Raw genomic sequence first — 16,988 nt, 5'->3', positions numbered from 1 at the left:
GATGTGGTTCAATTCAAGCTCAATGTTGAATTGATATTAGAAATTTATGTCTTCAGCTCAAATGCTCGAATTCAACTATATTTATATTTATACGTTATTTAATACCATAATATTCTTACTTATATATATATATATATATATATATATATATATATATATATAATGGAAAAAAAAAACATTTTCATTAGAATTGAATATTTGCAGGAGATTGATTTGATTTCCCGAATTATCTAAACAATACAAATGCATTTGAATTCACTGTGCACCGTAAAAGTCAAAACTTCAGTTTGAGCCCAAATTCAATTCATTCTTTCGAGGAAAATGCGTCCCATCTTCGTCTTACACGCAATAGGTTATAGGACGTGTTCGAAATGAATTATTGTACGACAAACCACAATAAATCGAGCCTCTGGAAATTGGTTTCTCAAAGTATTTGGTGCTTTTTGTGTAATCATTTTATCATCTTTATTTCGAAGGCCGTCCTTATTCTGTAATCTGTATGACTAAAATATGGAGGAACTAGCCCGACCAAGCCCCACTTGTTTTAAGCTGATGGACACAAAATGATTACGCGAGTTCTAAATTTTTTGTACTCAGATTTGAATATGTTCAAACTTTTTTCAAACCAAAATCGATCTCAAATTATTTTGTATGAGCAAGTCGAATACCTCACAAAAATATTCATGCGCCCTGCGTCTCGAGCAAAGAATATTAAAAAAAAAATTGAACTTATCTATAACTAATTTGAACCGTATAATTTCCATTCATATTCCGCGGTCTGTTTACTGCCTAAACTTAAATAAAGAAAGAAATGCTGGTTACGATTGGGGTCATGCTCGTAGAAAACTAATTTAAGTTGGACCTTTTTTTAGAATCAAGCCCATAAATCCTCTTTCGGAGCAAGCCCAACAATTATAAAGGTCCATATCTCAAAATATTACAATTGTTCACACACGTGTGTCATTATCCACTAATCGTACATTTAATTTATCCCCACTAAAATTAGACACGAGGGTCAAGATTTGCGCTGCTCCGAGAATTCCGTGGCTCTGATTTAATCAACACCGGGTCTCATCCTCGATGCTCCTCTTCAGTCTCTTGGCCGCTAACGAAACCCCAAAAATTTTGGGGAAAGTCTCGTCCTCCTTATCATCTTCCGCCTCCCCTCCGCCGTCGCTCACAGTGGCGCAGCCTTCATCCGTCTCAGAAACCTTCATTGCACCCGATCCTCTCGCCTCTGACAAACCTATCTCGCATTGGTTTGCAGCATAACTTGACATCAAACCACAAACTTCACTAAATAAATTCTTCAATTCATCGAGCTTTTGACTTAAATGCGAATTCTCTTTTCTCAACCTTTCGTTTTCTTCAACTATGTCCGACACTGACGTGCAAGCTAGCAGTATCGCAGTCGGGGGGACGGAGGCGGCGTTGACCCCCGGAGATGAGTTGGAGGAGACAACCTGCTCCTCCCCCGAATTTGTGGGAGAGACTTGGATAAAAGCTACCGGGGATGCTGCAACGGTTACTGCGTGAGCATTTACTGCCACAGCCTCCGTTGGCATCGCTGACGTCGCGACGACGGTCGACATTCTCCGGCGATGAATATCTTTAAGTAACGCTTTTTCACCCTTTTTGAAGTAATTATTTGCGAATTCCCATCTATCGGGAACAAGTTTCCTGAACCCCTGCACATTTAACCAAAACAAATAATTGAAACTAGTGAAAGAAATCAATTTTGTTGATCAGATTGTATTGAATTTCGTTAAAACAATACATGAACAACAAGTTAATTTCTTGTAACATCTGCATGGATGATCGTTTCTTATTAAATTAAATATGGGAAGAACAAATAGTTCCATAGATGAAATTTTTCATGTAAACAGAAAGTAAAAGAGCACTGTCTTTTACGAATTATTTCAAAAGTTAAATTACAGAAGAAACAAATACAAACAATTACTTGAGCAGCAAAAAGACTGGGATTTTTCAATAAGAACTTACGTAGGTGTTGAGCTGACGAACAAAGCTAGAAAAATTGTTGTGTTTGAAACATTTAGGCAGTAAATCTCTGGCGAATTCAGCTGGTCGCCACACAATAAACGCCGTTCCATCTTCATTCCAAGAAATCAAATCATCGGTCTTTGGATCGTCCACCAACTGGTATGTTTTCGTCAAAAACAGCGTCGGAATGGACCGCTGCGACTCTCCAGCACCGCCACCTGTCGTAGAATCCCTGCTCATTGCGCATTCAAGTTCGATATCCTCTGAGCGCCGAATGTTAAGAAAACCTAAAACGTAACAAACTTTTTCAAATCTTCACTGAATTGCTGCAACAAATTATTTTACAGCAATACGCATTCGACAACATCAATCAGCCAGCTAAATATCAGATCGAAGCGAAACAAAAAAGGAAGACATGAAGAATCCCGAAATAAACAGCGAAAACACAGCAAAAGGTCAAAAATATACACATACATATATACACACACACACACACACGTTACACCTAAAGCCTGATAAATTCAAGATCCCTATAGATTAAAAAACCAAGATTATTCCCCCTTCATTAACATCTCCTAATCATAGAAACAAAAGCAACTATTGTCTCGATTTTAGCATCAAATTATTTTACCCATAAACAAAAGAACAAATATGCAAAAAACAATAACCTGAAATAATTAGAAGAAAAAACCTCCCAACTTTTTCAGCTTCGAATCCAGAACAATCAACAACAAAGCTATAGCAGAGAGAAACACACACACCGGAGGCGTGAGAATGGGAGCTGGGGCTTTTATCTTTCTAGAAGGTTCCTGGTAGAGAAGGAGATGAAATATTTTATTATATTAAATACGATGTTTCGAGAAAGTGGTGGAACTACTGGGGCCCACAGGATTAGGGTGCCTGCTCTCTTGTTTTCCAGAAGTTTCTTCGCTTGTCTCCCTAAGGGAATTGATCCAGTGGTTCCGATTTGGGAAGCTCGTTGCTGCAATCCTTGCTCAGTCTAATTTTGTTATTCAATTTTAACAAAAAATTGAGTGCGACGGTTTCACATATATTTTATTTGGGTCATCCATAAAAAATATTATTTTTTATGCTTAGAATATTATTTTTTTATTGTGAATATTGATAGGGATGACTCGTCTCACAGATAAAAATTTGTGAGATCGTCTCACAATAGACTTACTCTGTAAATAAAAAAAACCATAAAAATCTATAATTTGTTATTTTGACCACATGAAAAATTACACGTAAGACTAATTGTCCATCTTTTGATATGTCGTTGAGATAATAAAATCCATCAATCGTATGTATATTTAATGATATGCCTAAAATCGCAATTATCTTACCAACGCTTTATCCAACTATTCTTGATCTAACGTTTGAATTATTTTGATATTTTATCGAGAGATATAAAAGTGAGATTATATTATCACTTTCTTTCCTATTTTTTATATTTTCCACATCTTATTTTTATGAGATTACGAAAATCTTGATATATCCGATCATCCTTCCTAAGTTATATATATGATTTGAGTAAGTCTTTTAAAAGACGGTCTCAAATATTATACTTGTGATAAAAGTCGATCATATTCATATTTAGAATAAAAAATAATTAATAATTTCAATATAAAAAATAATATATTATTTGGATAAGGTTGAATAGAAAACATACACTCCATGGGCCGAATTTAGAGACCAAGAACAAAGAATTGTTTGGGCTTTCAAGCTTTCCAAGTTTGGTTAAGATCACAATTAGCCCATATGATGTAAATAGAATTATAAAATATAGAGTTGGGTGATTAAAAGAATTAATTAATTTTTTTTGAACAGTAAAGAATTAAATTTTTAAATATCCACCAAATATTTAACTATAATCCAAAATAACTTTCCTAACATACTTTAATCATGACATTATTTTTCCTAAAATGATTATACTAAAAAACAAATTATTGAGTCCTCTGAGAAAAAAAACACACACACACACACCAATTTCTTTAGCAATAAAAAACACTGATTCTTTATTTGTTTGCTCTTCAAAGCTGGTGGGCGAGCTTCGGGAAACATTACCGGCGGCGTAACCTCATCCGGCGGCGGCGGTCTTCGTTTTTACGTGAGTGTCATCGAATCCTCAGAACTCAGATGATGATAACTACCCTTTCAATGTCTATCCCAAGCCTGGACTCTTACCTTCCCAAATTATCATCGCCATCGCGAGCCACCAGAGCTAGAGTTTGTTCTCAGCCTCGAACACTTGCAATCCTCTCGGACCCACACGTTCTGCGTTTGGCAGAGACTCTAGAAGACTCCATTCCTTCAATATCTTCCACTTCCCCGCCGCCTCCTCTGCAGAAGCTCAGAGACATATCATCGAGTCCCTTCTTTCTACTCCCTGGCCCTCTCGGAAGGACGAGGCTTTTAGATTCACTGACACTTCGTTTATCAAGAATTCCGATGTCCAACCGGTACAACCTTCCTCTTTGCAATCCCTGGCTTCCTTAAACGTTTTGGGCGATACCCTTTTGCCCAATCTTGCTATAGTTGATGGTTATTTGGTAGATTCTTTGTCACATTTTTCTGAATTGCCCGATGGGGTGTTTGTTGGTACTTTGTCGAGTGTGAATTCTCACGTGATTATGAATAGGGTGTCTGAATTTGCGTCCAGTTTTCAGGGGGATTTGTTTTGGTCACTTAATGGTGTTGGTGCTCCGGATATTATTGTTGTCTATGTACCAGAAGGGTGCAAGGTTGAGAGTACATTGCATTTGAGGTTTCTTTCTTTGAAAGGGGACAAGAGCGATACGAAAATGCTGCCTATTTCGAATCCAAGGGTGCTAGTTTTGGTAGAGAATGGAGGAGAGATCAGTATAATTGAGGAGTATATGGGTTCAGATGGGGATGAAAAGTGTTATTGGACCAATTCAGTTATGGAAGTTGTCATTGGGGATGGGGGCAAGGTCACCCATTCTTACATTCAAAGACAGTCAATGGAAGCAGTGCATGTGAAATGGACCTCAGTTCGTCAGGTTTGATTTTTTAACATCTAGTTTTTAGGTCAAATATCATGTTCATTCTTAACTGTTAAATTTCTTTGATGTGCGGTTATTGTCCTTTCTACAAATAAATTTGGTGCAGATGAACTGCATGATAGTTAGTATACATTGTTCCCAATAGAATACCCATTATGTCCACGTGGATTCATTCCATTTTGCATGATTAAGTTACCTAGTCTTGTCATGGAGCAAAGGTTTTTTTTATACTTTAGATCTGTGGATTTAGGGGGATATCTTACTTGGCTTCGTTATAGTATCTGGCCATGTTCTACTGCCTAACTCCATCAGAGTTAGATTGTAATCACTTCTCTTGTAAAGATTAGAAAGCTGATATTGGAAATACGATAACTTTATTAATAGCGACCATTTACTGCACAACTTCTTTTGTAAAGATGAAAAACTGGATATTGTAAATGCAATGACTTTATCCAATCCGACTAGTGACTGTGCCAGCAAAAGTATGGACCAACTGCCCCATACAGTTTCTAGCTTCGGTACATTCTCCAACTCAATGTTTCCCATTCAAGCTTGGGTGGGCTCCACAAAAGAATGAATATTTGGGAGAACAAAAACTACAGAGATTGGGGAAAATAACATGAGTTCTTCACGTTGTACTACTATTCAAGTTTGGGTGGGCTCGCCAAGTTAAACATACAGCATTGTGTGGATGTGGAATTGTGTTCTTAACTTTGTACAACTATTAATGGCAGAGCGGGAGCGAATAGGCGATGTTTTATGTGTTCTTGGGCGCTATGGAAAGAGATGAATAGGTGTAATGTCAAATTGTTTAGCTTTTGATTTCACCTTAGAAGTCAAAAACGTCTTCTGTAATCCATATAATATAAGTATATAACCATAAAAAGAACTAAATAAGTGTGTCTCTGCCCCTTGTTTTCTATTTTATTGCTCCTACGACTCTTTGTATGCCAAAAGTGCACGAGAGCAGCATGGATGCAACAGTTTGTTGTTGAAATGACTTAAAATGAAAAGAATGCACGCATGCACAAAACTTGATGTGGAGAGGATGACACGCTCTTACATCAAAAGGCTTTTTTGACTCTTATGTAACCTTTGAAAACTGTCTTTTTTATTGCTTTTGTTCACCAGTGGGTTCCCTACACTGGAAAGTGCAATAATCTTTTCGATTTTCTTCTTCACCTTCCTCTGCTCGGACGTCACAATGGTTCCCAGTATTCACCGCTTTCTGGAAAAATTATAATTTTTAGTTTATTTTATTTGTTCTCATCAATGAAAATTTTGAAGATCACAGTACCTGATACGTTTCTAATTCTTTTCGCTAAGGTTGGTTACCGAGATGATTTATTTTTTCTGGTAAAAACCTTTACCTCACATAACTACGAAAGACTCGATATAAAGGGTATTTTGAAGCCTTCCATTTGAGAGTTTCAAGTTTTTGCATAATCTACTGGATGGAACAACATATACTTACAATTAAATTGATTATTCGTAGAAACCTGAACTTACGTGACAAAACAGCAGTCATATTCATGACCCAACAGCTGGCTAAACTGACTGACGCGTACTAGATGCTAAATTTTAACCATTATGCAACATTCCCTACAATTGATTTAATTGCTCTCTAGAAGAGACTAACACTATTGGCTATGATTTTGTATCGACTATTTCAATCTATAAATATATTGCTTAAGTTTCTGATCAATTGATGTTCTAAACTGAGATCTAATATACAGGAATCAATGAGTGTTTATAAGCTTACAGAAGTCAGCACTGGTGGAAAATTAAGCAGGCACAATGTCCACGTGCAGCAGGTCGGCATGGAAACTACAACAGAATTGTCAACATTTCATTTGTCGATTGGCGAACAGTTACAAGATTTGCATAGTAAACTAGTGTTGGACTATCCACGTGGTTTTTCTAGGCAACTTCACAAGTGTATTGTGGCTCATTCACTAGGGCAGGCTGTTTTTGATGGCAATGTTCAAGTCAATAGGTATTGAAACTTCTTCTCATTTGTTTTTGATAATTTGGTGCAACAAATTATCTGGGGTAAAAATTATTTCGACCACATATATAGGTTCTATCACTTGCTGTGAATTCATCTTTAGCTTTGGAATAAAATATTTGAGATAGTTTCAATAATATCCGAGTTAGGTAAGAAATCATTAGAGGTAACTCAAAAAATTAGGAAACGGCTTGGTTTGTTTGTGTTCTTATTGATACCTGAGAAGAAAAAGTGAAAGGGCTAAAATATATTAGCACGTGCCAAATTTTACATAATTGAGATGATTCTCACTATTAATGCCATTGCATGAGATTCATACATCTATCATGATCACTGCTGTTTTGTGCAGAGATGCCCAGCAAACTGATGCAGGACAACTAACGAGGACCCTCCTTCTGAAGCCTCGTGCGACCGTAAATGTCAAACCTAATCTCCAGATCATAGCCGATGATGTCAAATGCTCTCATGGAGCTGCGATTAGTGATTTGGAAGAGAACCAGCTATTCTACTTTCAAGCACGGGGAATTGACATAGAAACTGCAAGAAAAGCTCTCATCTTCTCATTTGCAGGTGAGGTTATACAACGTTTTCCTGACCCTTGTGTTCAAAAGACTGCCGAGAATTTGATAAGGAAACTGCTCAATCCTACGCTACCGTCAAGGTAATCACAGATTCATCGTGTACCAAGTCGCAAAATTTAATTGAAAATAAATTTGTTATTTGAAACTCCTAAGTTCTTGTAGATTTATTACTGGTTTAGATGTGAGTTTACCTTATAGGGGGTATTAAGCTTTTGTTTTTTACTCTCAAGAGAGAATCGATATAAATTATTTGTCAGCAATATGCATCAAGTGTAATAATAATCTTGATATATGTAATATAGATGCAAAGTTACTTGTATGGATTAACTCTATTTTCAATAACGTTTGATTGAATTCAGGTATTGCGTAACACTGTAAGAACTGATATTAGTTTTCAGTTGATTTTCGACCAGTGGTATAATTAGTTTCTTCATCAAAATAATAATAAGTATTTTCAAAGACATCGTTTGACTCGTGACATGTGATGACGAGTGTTGAGATATAAAAGAATATCGAGTCTAAATATAGAGTAACGCAAAACAGTTTTAAATATTTTAGATTAAATATTATTATGCTAAAGAATGATGATTGAGGGGGAAAAGTTTAGACAAGATATTGTTTTACGTAAATGATTGATCGCTGTCTGGAGTGATTTTCGACTCTTTCTTGCTCCAGGCCATATTGGGATCGAAAAAACAATTATTCCATCATCGAATAGTCAAATTTTAATAACTTCAAATTTGCACAAAAAAATTGTGATGAGATCGTGTCAATAGAAAATTTATTCTTAAATTTGATAAGCTTCTTACGACTCTTCATTCGCTAATTTTCTTTGGTTTATTCAATCCATATTTATTTGCCCAAGAAATAAAGTATCTGACGTTGAGACATAAGATTGGTTCAACTTTACGAAAAATCAGGGAAAGGCATATATTTTGTCTAAAATTTTAGAATATATTATAATTAAGAGCTTTAAATATGATTTTTATAGGATTTTTTGACGACTAATTAAAATAGGATATTTTATTCTTATTTTTGAAATTTATTGTTCTTTGTAGTAATAATTTCTTAGCTCGGAGTGACTACATAGTCAATTTGCATATACCATAATGTAGTCGATATAAGCTATATATATATATTAAAAAAATAAGATTTAATTTATTGTTTTTAAAATGAGATTTATAATTTTTGCAGGCAAATCCTGTTTCTTCTCGTTTATTCACACACAGACACACACACACCATTCTTGTTTTATCTTGTGTAGTTTGTGTGCCTTAACTCTGTTAATGTACTGTTTCGTTTCATTTGAATGCAGATAAGGTAAGGTTACTTGGAAAATCTCTCTCAGAACAAACATATCCATAAGCATGGGGAAATAGGTATTCTCACCAATAAAATTTCCCAAACCCCATTTTTCCATCCCATGTCAACTAAAATTTATCAATCACCTTACCACCGCTCTTCCGCGGTGAACCAACGTCAACCGCCTACCTTCACCACCCCCGCTCAACTTCCCAACAAGAAAAGATTCACAGTTTTCTGCAGTTCAAGCAAGAGAGCACCTGCGCCACCTTCCTCCGTAGCCGAAGAGCAAAAGAATCAATCTTTAGCTGAGCAGCTTTTGCCCTTATCCATCACTCTTCTTTCTGACAATAATGCAAATAAAACCCAGCTTTTATCCAACAACCCCAAATCGACTTGGGTTAACCCCACAAAGCCTAAGCCTTCCATTCTTTCTCTCCATCGCCACAAACGCTCTACTTATTCATACAATCCACAGATCAAAGACTTGAGAGAGTTTTCCAAGAAACTCAATGAATGTGAGGAATCCGAATTCTTGGCTGTCCTTGAGGGAATTCCAACTGCACCCAGTAGGGAAAATATGCTTTTTGTGCTGAATGGCTTGAGACCATGGCAAAAGTCGTTTCTTTTCTTCAATTGGGTGAAAGCCCAGAATTTTTTTCCCATGGAGACAATATTTTACAATGTTACTATGAAGTCTTTGAGGTTTGGCAGACAATTTCAACATATTGAGGATCTTGCACTTGAAATGATCGAGAAAGGAATTGAGCTTGATAACATTACCTATTCCACTATTATTACTTGTGCGAAAAGATGTAATATTTTCGATAAGGCGGTGGAATGGTTTGAGAGGATGTACAAGACGGGGCTGATGCCTGATGAAGTTACTTATTCTGCTGTTTTGGATGTGTACGCGAAATTGGGTAAGGTTGAGGAGGTGCTGAGTTTGTATGAGAAAGGGAGAGCTACTGGGTGGAAGCCTGATCCAATTGATTTTGCTGTTCTTGGTAAGATGTTTGGCGAGGCAGGGGATTATGATGGGATTCGGTATGTTTTGCAAGAAATGAAGTCTCTTGGAGTGCAACCAAATTTGGTTGTGTATAACACACTGTTGGAGGCTATGGGTAAGGTTGGGAAGCCCGGCTTGGCGAGAAGTTTGTTTGAGGAAATGGTGGAATTGGGGGTCACTCCTAATGAGAAGACGTTGACTGCATTGATAAAGATTTATGGGAGGGCTAGGTGGGCTAGAGATGCATTGGAGCTTTGGGAACGAATGAAGTCGAATGAATGGCCTGTGGATTTCATTTTGTACAATACATTGTTGAGTATGTGTGCCGATCTTGGGTTGGTGGAAGAGGGTGAAAGACTGTTTGAGGACATGAAAGGTTCCCAGAAAAGCAAGCCGGATAGTTGGAGCTACACAGCGATGCTTAATATTTATGGGAGTGCAGGAAACGTGGATAAGGCCATGGTTTTGTTCAAGGAAATGTCCGAGGCTGGTGTGAATCTCAATGTCATGGGGTGCACTTGTTTGATCCAATGCTTGGGACGTGCAAAGAAAATTGACGAATTGGTTAACATGTTCAAAACCTCAGTGGACTGGGGCGTGAAGCCAGATGATAGGTTGTGTGGCTGCTTGCTATCTGTTGTGTCATACTGCGACGGGGACGATGCCAACAAAGTTCTTTCTTGTTTAGAACTAGCAAACCCGAAATTGGTTGCTTTAGTGAAGCTACTGTCAAATGAAAAGATCACTAACTTAGACATTATAAGAGAAGAGTTCAAGGGCATACTGAACAGCACATCAGTTGAAGCTAGGAGACCATTCTGCAACTGTTTGATTGATATATGCCGAAACACAAATCTCCATGCACGAGCCCACGAGCTTTTGTGTATCGGATCTATGTATGGACTCTATCCTGGTCTGCATACCAAAACACAAGAAGAGTGGCGATTAAACGTTCGATCTCTCTCTGTTGGTGCAGCTCATACAGCATTCGAAGAATGGATGGGCATTTTGGCTAAAACCATCGAACAACAAGAAACTTTACCTGCTTTATTCTCGGCCAACACGGGAGCTGGAACTCATAAGTTTTCTCAAGGTTTAGGGAGTGCCTTTGCTTCCCATGTGGAGAAACTTGCAGTCCCTTTTAGGGAAAGTGAGGAGAAAGCTGGTTTCTTTTTCGCGACTCGAGAAGATTTGGTGGAATGGGTTCAATCAAAGGCTTCTTCTGCTTCGGCTTAAGCGTTAACAAACAAAATGTTACTGTCAGTTCAATTGTAGCTTTGAGATTTCCATTCTGAATGCTGGGAAGTTAGACCCAAACTGCTACAAATTTTATTGCTGCATATCTACTTAAATATATTTTACAATTGAGTTTCGAACATGAGATCTCGCAAAACCGAACTCCCCGAACCACAAAGCAGCCAAAATAATAAAACTAGCAGAGGATTGAAACCAAATATTTCTTTAAAAGTAAATTTTCCTTTGAGTCTAGTCTGATTAGTTGAGTTGATTATGAAAAAAAGTAACTCGAACAAATTAAAATAACTAATATATTTAACAATTACAACGATTTATTAAACCGAATTATTCAATTATTTAAATTAAATTGAAATCGTGATCACTCTCCTTGTGTTGTTTTGCTACTCGTCTCTATTATTAGTTAATTAATATTTCCCAAATTTAAAATAAGAATAAGTGATTCCAAGTTTAAACAAATATAGAAATTCACTTTTACTTTTGTTTTAGGGGAAAAAAAAATTCCATTTAAAAAGTTACGAAAATACTCATATAGAAATATCTCAAAGTTAGAGGGTTTTTTAGGAATTATCTTTTAGCTAAAATTTGGGGCTTTACTGTGAATTCTTCAGCTTACCATTCACCATCGCTGTTGTCTGCAACATCTTCTTCTTAGGTATTTGTCTCTCACACAGTCATATAATTATGCATGTACGTAGATTTGTGCGAGCTTGAGTGCGTCAGAATACAAATAGTTTGAATTTTGTTGTTGAAATATGAGGAACCGTGGGTAGCATTCAAGCTATTTGATAGAATGACTCAATTGTTTTGGCATGAAGTTTCCATTCTATCTAAGCTATTTGAGTTCATTCATTCTTTTTAGTTGACATATATTGTTTTTTCACGGCATAGTCGTTGCATCAATCTTAAAGTTTTGTTCGTTTTTTTCTTTCCTTTTTGTTGTAAGTTGACAGAATGCGCAGAGATTGAATCGATACAAACGCTACTTCAAGAATTGGGTTTGCAACTTTATTGTGCTAAATTTCCGGAACTGTTACATCTGCGAGGCTGTACTCAACGTTGAGTAGATTGCATTGCAACTGATCAATTTGCTACGAAGAACAATGCATTCTTTATCAGCGACGAGGGTGCTTCTTTTTTGTGGTGATTCTTTATCTCTTGGAAAATTTTCGGGATTTTCACGGGCAAAACCCTTGTACAGAAGCGTGCGCTCGATTTGTCGGGTTGGTAATGGGAATGAACTTCTAACTCTTGAAACACTTGGATTGAGTGATGAGGTGGAGACAACCAGGGGAAATGAGAAAAATAAACTAAATCTTGGGATTTCCACAATTGAAGTCCCCAAAAGGAGAGAAAAGAAAGTTAGTCATAGAGAAAATAATGCGGTGCAGATGCAAAAGAAAGTTGATATGGAGGCATTGGCTCCTTTTGCTGCAAAGTCTTTCTCGGAACTTGGCCTTCCGCCTTTATTAGTTGAGAGGCTGGATAATGAAGGTTATAAAGTTCCCACAGATGTTCAGGCTGCAGCGATTCCCTCAATCCTTAGTAATCGTGATGCTGTTATTCAGTCCTACACAGGTTCAGGAAAAACACTGGCATATCTTCTTCCTATACTTTCTAAAGTGGGGCCACTAAAGAAGGATGATGAACCTAAGAACAAGATGAATATTGAAGCAGTGATTGTGGCTCCATCTAGGGAGCTTGGAATGCAGATTGTGAGAGAAGTTGAGAAGCTACTTGGACCTGCGGATAAGAGATTGGTTCAACAGCTTGTTGGAGGTGCAAACAAGTCGAGACAGGAAGAAGCACTTAAGAAGAACAAGCCATTCATTGTTGTCGGGACACCAGGTAGGCTTGCAGAAGTAAGTGCAGGAGGAAAGCTTCATACACATAGTTGCCGTTACTTAGTTTTAGACGAAGTGGATGAACTTCTTTCATTCAATTTTAGGGAGGATATGCATCGTATACTGGAGCACGTTGGTCGAAGATCTAGTGGTGGTCAACATGCTATGAATGGTTCTGAAACAAGGCGAGTGGAGCGTCAGACTATAATGGTATCTGCAACAGTACCAGTTTCAGTGATTAGGGCAGCTAGAAGTTGGGGGTGCGATCCACTTCTTGTCCAGGCTAAAAGTGTAGTCCCACTTGAATCGTCACCGATTGAATCGTCAGGAATGCCTTCTGATTCCGGTCCAGATACAAACTTGCAAGCTCAAGCCCCAGTTCAGAGTCTACCTCCTTCACTAAAACACTATTATTCTGTCACAAGGATACAGCACAAGGTGGACATGTTAAGACGATGTATACATGCACTGGAGGCGAAATGCGTGATCGCTTTCATGAATCACACTAAACAACTAAAAGATGCCGTATTCAAGTTAGAGGCTCGTGGAATGAAAGCATCAGAGCTTCACGGAGATCTTGGAAAGCTTGCAAGGTCATCCATCTTAAAAAGGTTCAGAAACGGGGATGTGAGGGTGTTGTTGACAAATGAACTTTCTGCTAGAGGATTAGATATACCAGAATGTGATCTTGTAGTTAATCTAGGGTTGCCAACCGACTCAACTCATTACGCGCATCGGGCTGGTCGCACAGGACGTCTAGGCAGGAAAGGTACTGTAGTCACCATATGCGAGGAGTCAGAAGTCTTTGTAGTGAAAAAGATGCAGAAGCAGCTTGGGGTTACAATCCAGTCTTGTGAGTTCACAGAGGGAAAACTTGTTGCTGAAGTTGAAAACACGGTAGATGTTTCAAGGTGATGTTATTATTATTTTTAAATCGTGTGATTTATGGTGGCTTTTATGTTTATTCCTAGCTAGATCACTGTTTTGGGTTTGATTATCACTGCAACTTAGGAATCAACTTGTGGTTTTTCCAATAGTTTAACGAAGAATGTAAACTGCCAGTCTTTTTTATAGCTGACAGCTTGCGAACTTGGCTCGGTAAATTTCCGTTCCATGTTATTGTCTTTAGATCATTCTGAAGGGGGACGAAATTGAAACACATTTCCAGCATTGTTCAACCACTAAACATTTAACTTAACATACATAATGTAGAAAACGTAATTGGCTCCCTGCATAATGCAGAATCACCATATAATCCTCTTACAAAATTTGTAGCCTGATAGGAGTGCATTGGCTGCAATAATTAAGAATGAAGCGAAAGACATGGAGATAGAGGCAATAGCTGCCTTCTTAAGTGAATTCCCATTTTCCATCTGTTGTATTACTGGTACGGCTACAGAAGACGATGAAATAAGGAGATACCCTGCCAACTGTTACACGGGTGATAAGATTACTATTTTGAACACTCCTCAATAAAAAGAGAGAATTTCGAGTTTGGGTGGTTTCTATTCTCAAAAGGTTTCCATTTCTAACTATTTTCTGTATTGGGTGGGTTTTTTTTTGTTGGTTGTTTGGGGTGGAAGATGTTCTTGTGAATGGAGAATTTGATTGATGGACTGTGATTATTTTTCCTTCTGAGCTTTTAGTATTGTGGAGTTGGACTAAACATAAGATGTTGAATGAACTCTAGACATGTAGTCCAACTTCTGAAAAGACACATACAAGTTGTCAAAAATGGACAACATTAAGGTGCTTACCTGAATTTTTTTGAGGTGACTTCAGTCCTGAAATGAGTTTTTTTATTCTGAAAATATTTGTTGTCCACTGATATATTTCCTTGGTTCGAAATGTTCCATCGTGAATTTTTAGTTTAGCGTGTTCTTTTCTTTGTGCAGGCTTACAATTAAGCTGACAGAGGCGGAGACTAATGAATTTGTGTAAATGAAGATATGGTCTTCACTGAGAGTACACTTACTTGATCAAAAATGAAGCTGATGCAGTCAGATATCATGTCCGAGATGAGAATGCCTCTATGGGAAATATCACAAATGCATTTGAAGAGCTGATAGGCTGCGTAAAGGAATGAAAGGATGTTCACGCTGAAACAGTACCTGCCCATAGTTGAACCAAAAAACTGTTAAAACTTATTTATCATAGGACTTTAAGCTATCCCTTATTCATATTTTAGTATTTTTATTTTCCAGTTATTGTCATCCAAATGTCTTGCATTTAACACATGAATAAAAATTTTATCCCATAGCTTTGATATCGATGTCATTTATGTTCATCTATGCAGTGAATGATAACGCGATGAAAAGGATCTTGCGTATACGTGAGCAAGTTGTGTTTGTATGTGTCGTGTGGTTAATGACTTTTGCAGTGGTTAGTGATGCTTACAGTAGTTCAGGATAACTGCAGAATCTGGAGGATTGATTTTTGAGCTTGGAATTTCTCGGTGATATTGCTGCTAGTGAGAGCGCAGAGCCGAAGGCCAAAACAAGTGCTAGAAACCGAAGAACAAGATTGATTACCTGAATTGGAGGCCACGAGCTCCATCTGGTCGAAGCGATTGAGAATGAGTAAGGTGACGGTGTTGGCAGCTGTGGCTGTGGCTGTGGCTGTGGCGATGTATAAGGCGAAACTGTGGCAGTAGACATAACACTTCTACAGACCACGCTCAGCTATCTCTGCAACTGCTGACTGTCTTTTGTCCAGTTTTTTCATTTCTGTAACATATGTACCCTTTTCTTGCAAGGAAGATTCGTAGGCAATTTTCTAATTTTTAATGTTCAACTAACTCTATGGTTTTTCCCCCATGATTGCAGTCAACGTCGTCGTAACATTTAATTTTTAATTTTCCTCATGGTTTAACATTTAACTTTTATATTATGATGTAATATATCAAGGCCGACTCCCTAGGAATTGAATACGAAAATCAAGCTTGGTAAAATATATTTCTATACATGATATATTAATTTATCGATTTATCTATTTTTTCTATCTGATTTATATTTTTTATTGTCTAAAATATGTCTTCATGTTATAATGGCATAAACCACTAAATTTTATGATATGAGCATCTAAATCTTTTTTAATTTCAAATATACTTTATTTTAACTATATCATATATTAATATTTGAAGCTACATATATTTATTATATAATCAAATTCAATCACGTACATAGTTATGCATTATTAGTTATTACCATTTATCAACATCAAGTAAAGGTTAAGTAATTCGGAGAAACTATGGGATCCACCAAATCAAATGAACTGGTAATAAATCTAAAGTGGTCGGCGAGACACCGTAATCAAGTCATTAAAATAATCGATTCCCATAAACATACTAAACCTATATTTTGGAAAATCTCTAAAAAAAACATAATAAATCAACTCAATAATATTGTACTAAAAACACCATTTGATTCTGGATGAGAGAATATAAGATACAAATAATAATAAAAATATGTATCAACTTTCATCAAATATAATTATTTATATCTTCAAACGACTTTCCTTCAGAATCTTTAGATCTCTCCCTCTATTGATCATTACCCCGCCATCTCGAGCAATACATTATTTGTTATTTACAATCAGATTCCAAATATCAATGCTTCCCTCAAGTATCTTAATGAAAATATACCCAATCACGAAAATTCCAGTATTTGATCCTAGAAGTTTTGCAAATCCATGTATCAGAATACGTAGATGATAAGTACTATTGCTCAAAACTATTTGGAACCCTAGTATGTTTGTTTCAGGTCCCTGTAGGATAAAATTGAATAAGATATATAGTTGGATGTTTGGTCACGCACTCAATCATTTATTTAGTTTTCATTTACAAATAATTTATAATAAATTATAAATAATTAAAAAATCAAATTAACCACCCTATTCAAACCGACATGGATGATTTTTTATTGGCCAGCTAGCTAGGTTAATTCTCGTGTCAATTCGACCTTT

At 36.9% G+C, this 16,988-nt stretch overlaps 5 protein-coding genes across 9 annotated transcripts; 3 read left to right on the top strand and 2 right to left on the bottom strand.

Annotated features, from left to right (window-relative positions):
• Nucleotides 1–764: 764 nt before the first annotated feature.
• On the bottom strand, nt 765–2,888 carry LOC140834580 (heat stress transcription factor B-2b-like). 3 transcript variants are annotated; one of them, XM_073199571.1, is made up of 3 exons: nt 2,701–2,888; nt 2,002–2,288; nt 765–1,688 (listed from the first exon to the last, which is right to left on the bottom strand). In XM_073199571.1, the coding sequence occupies exons 2-3, from the start codon at nt 2,239–2,241 to the stop codon at nt 1,059–1,061; spliced, it is 870 nt and encodes a 289-aa protein (XP_073055672.1). In that variant the 5' UTR covers nt 2,242–2,288; nt 2,701–2,888; the 3' UTR covers nt 765–1,058. The 3 variants fall into 3 exon arrangements, with proteins under 3 accessions (XP_073055672.1, XP_073055671.1, XP_073055670.1); XM_073199570.1 differs by having other exon boundaries at nt 2,763–2,874; XM_073199569.1 differs by having other exon boundaries at nt 2,670–2,793.
• A 1,103-nt stretch (nt 2,889–3,991) lies between these two features.
• LOC140834578 (protein ABCI7, chloroplastic) lies at nt 3,992–7,955 on the top strand. The gene is given in 4 exon segments (XM_073199568.1): nt 3,992–4,366; nt 4,369–5,024; nt 6,764–7,023; nt 7,385–7,955. Coding segments are annotated over 4 exon segments (1,458 nt in total). The 5' UTR covers nt 3,992–4,140; the 3' UTR covers nt 7,701–7,955.
• A 943-nt stretch (nt 7,956–8,898) lies between these two features.
• LOC140834575 (pentatricopeptide repeat-containing protein At5g46580, chloroplastic-like) lies at nt 8,899–11,308 on the top strand. Its single transcript, XM_073199563.1, has one exon. The coding sequence runs from the start codon at nt 9,040–9,042 to the stop codon at nt 11,161–11,163; it is 2,124 nt and encodes a 707-aa protein (XP_073055664.1). The 5' UTR covers nt 8,899–9,039; the 3' UTR covers nt 11,164–11,308.
• A 393-nt stretch (nt 11,309–11,701) lies between these two features.
• Nucleotides 11,702–15,297, top strand: LOC140834576 (DEAD-box ATP-dependent RNA helicase 47A). Of its 3 annotated transcripts, none has more exons than XM_073199565.1 (3): nt 11,702–11,836; nt 12,128–13,936; nt 14,921–15,297. In XM_073199565.1, exons 2-3 carry the CDS (start codon nt 12,285–12,287, stop codon nt 14,964–14,966), a joined length of 1,698 nt encoding a protein of 565 aa, XP_073055666.1. In that variant the 5' UTR covers nt 11,702–11,836; nt 12,128–12,284; the 3' UTR covers nt 14,967–15,297. The 3 variants fall into 3 exon arrangements, with proteins under 3 accessions (XP_073055666.1, XP_073055667.1, XP_073055665.1); XM_073199566.1 differs by having other exon boundaries at nt 11,706–11,836; nt 12,135–13,936; XM_073199564.1 differs by lacking the exon at nt 11,702–11,836 and having other exon boundaries at nt 11,848–13,936.
• On the bottom strand, nt 14,193–15,822 carry LOC140834577 (CASP-like protein 4A4). The gene is made up of 3 exons (XM_073199567.1): nt 15,423–15,822; nt 15,001–15,136; nt 14,193–14,455 (listed from the first exon to the last, which is right to left on the bottom strand). The coding sequence occupies exons 1-3, from the start codon at nt 15,680–15,682 to the stop codon at nt 14,270–14,272; spliced, it is 582 nt and encodes a 193-aa protein (XP_073055668.1). The 5' UTR covers nt 15,683–15,822; the 3' UTR covers nt 14,193–14,269.
• Between the last annotated feature and the right edge of the window lie 1,166 nt (nt 15,823–16,988).

This window comes from Primulina eburnea, chromosome 6 (genome assembly GCF_022965805.1).
Source record: "Primulina eburnea isolate SZY01 chromosome 6, ASM2296580v1, whole genome shotgun sequence".
NCBI classification, from domain to species: domain Eukaryota; kingdom Viridiplantae; phylum Streptophyta; class Magnoliopsida; order Lamiales; family Gesneriaceae; genus Primulina; species Primulina eburnea.
Note: the sequence above shows the minus strand (reverse complement) of the source record. Positions and strands in the feature narration are given on the sequence as shown.

What these genes read in the sequence shown, in the direction of transcription:
- LOC140834575 (XM_073199563.1), top strand. Translation starts at nt 9,040, where the DNA reads ATGTCAACTAAAATTTATCAATCACCTTACCACCGCTCTTCCGCGGTG.
- LOC140834577 (XM_073199567.1), bottom strand. Translation starts at nt 15,682, where the DNA reads ATGTCTACTGCCACAGTTTCGCCTTATACATCGCCACAGCCACAGCCA. An exon ending in TGCAGTTATCCTGAACTACT is followed by an intron (nt 15,137 to 15,422) that starts GTAAGCATCACT and finishes AACTATGGGCAG; the next exon opens with GTACTGTTTCAGCGTGAACA. An exon ending in TCAGCTTCATTTTTGATCAA is followed by an intron (nt 14,456 to 15,000) that starts GTAAGTGTACTC and finishes CCCGTGTAACAG; the next exon opens with TTGGCAGGGTATCTCCTTAT.
- LOC140834580 (XM_073199571.1), bottom strand. Translation starts at nt 2,241, where the DNA reads ATGAGCAGGGATTCTACGACAGGTGGCGGTGCTGGAGAGTCGCAGCGG. An exon ending in TTCGTCAGCTCAACACCTAC is followed by an intron (nt 1,689 to 2,001) that starts GTAAGTTCTTAT and finishes TTAAATGTGCAG; the next exon opens with GGGTTCAGGAAACTTGTTCC.
- LOC140834576 (XM_073199565.1), top strand. Translation starts at nt 12,285, where the DNA reads ATGCATTCTTTATCAGCGACGAGGGTGCTTCTTTTTTGTGGTGATTCT. An exon ending in AACACGGTAGATGTTTCAAG is followed by an intron (nt 13,937 to 14,920) that starts GTGATGTTATTA and finishes TTCTTTGTGCAG; the next exon opens with GCTTACAATTAAGCTGACAG.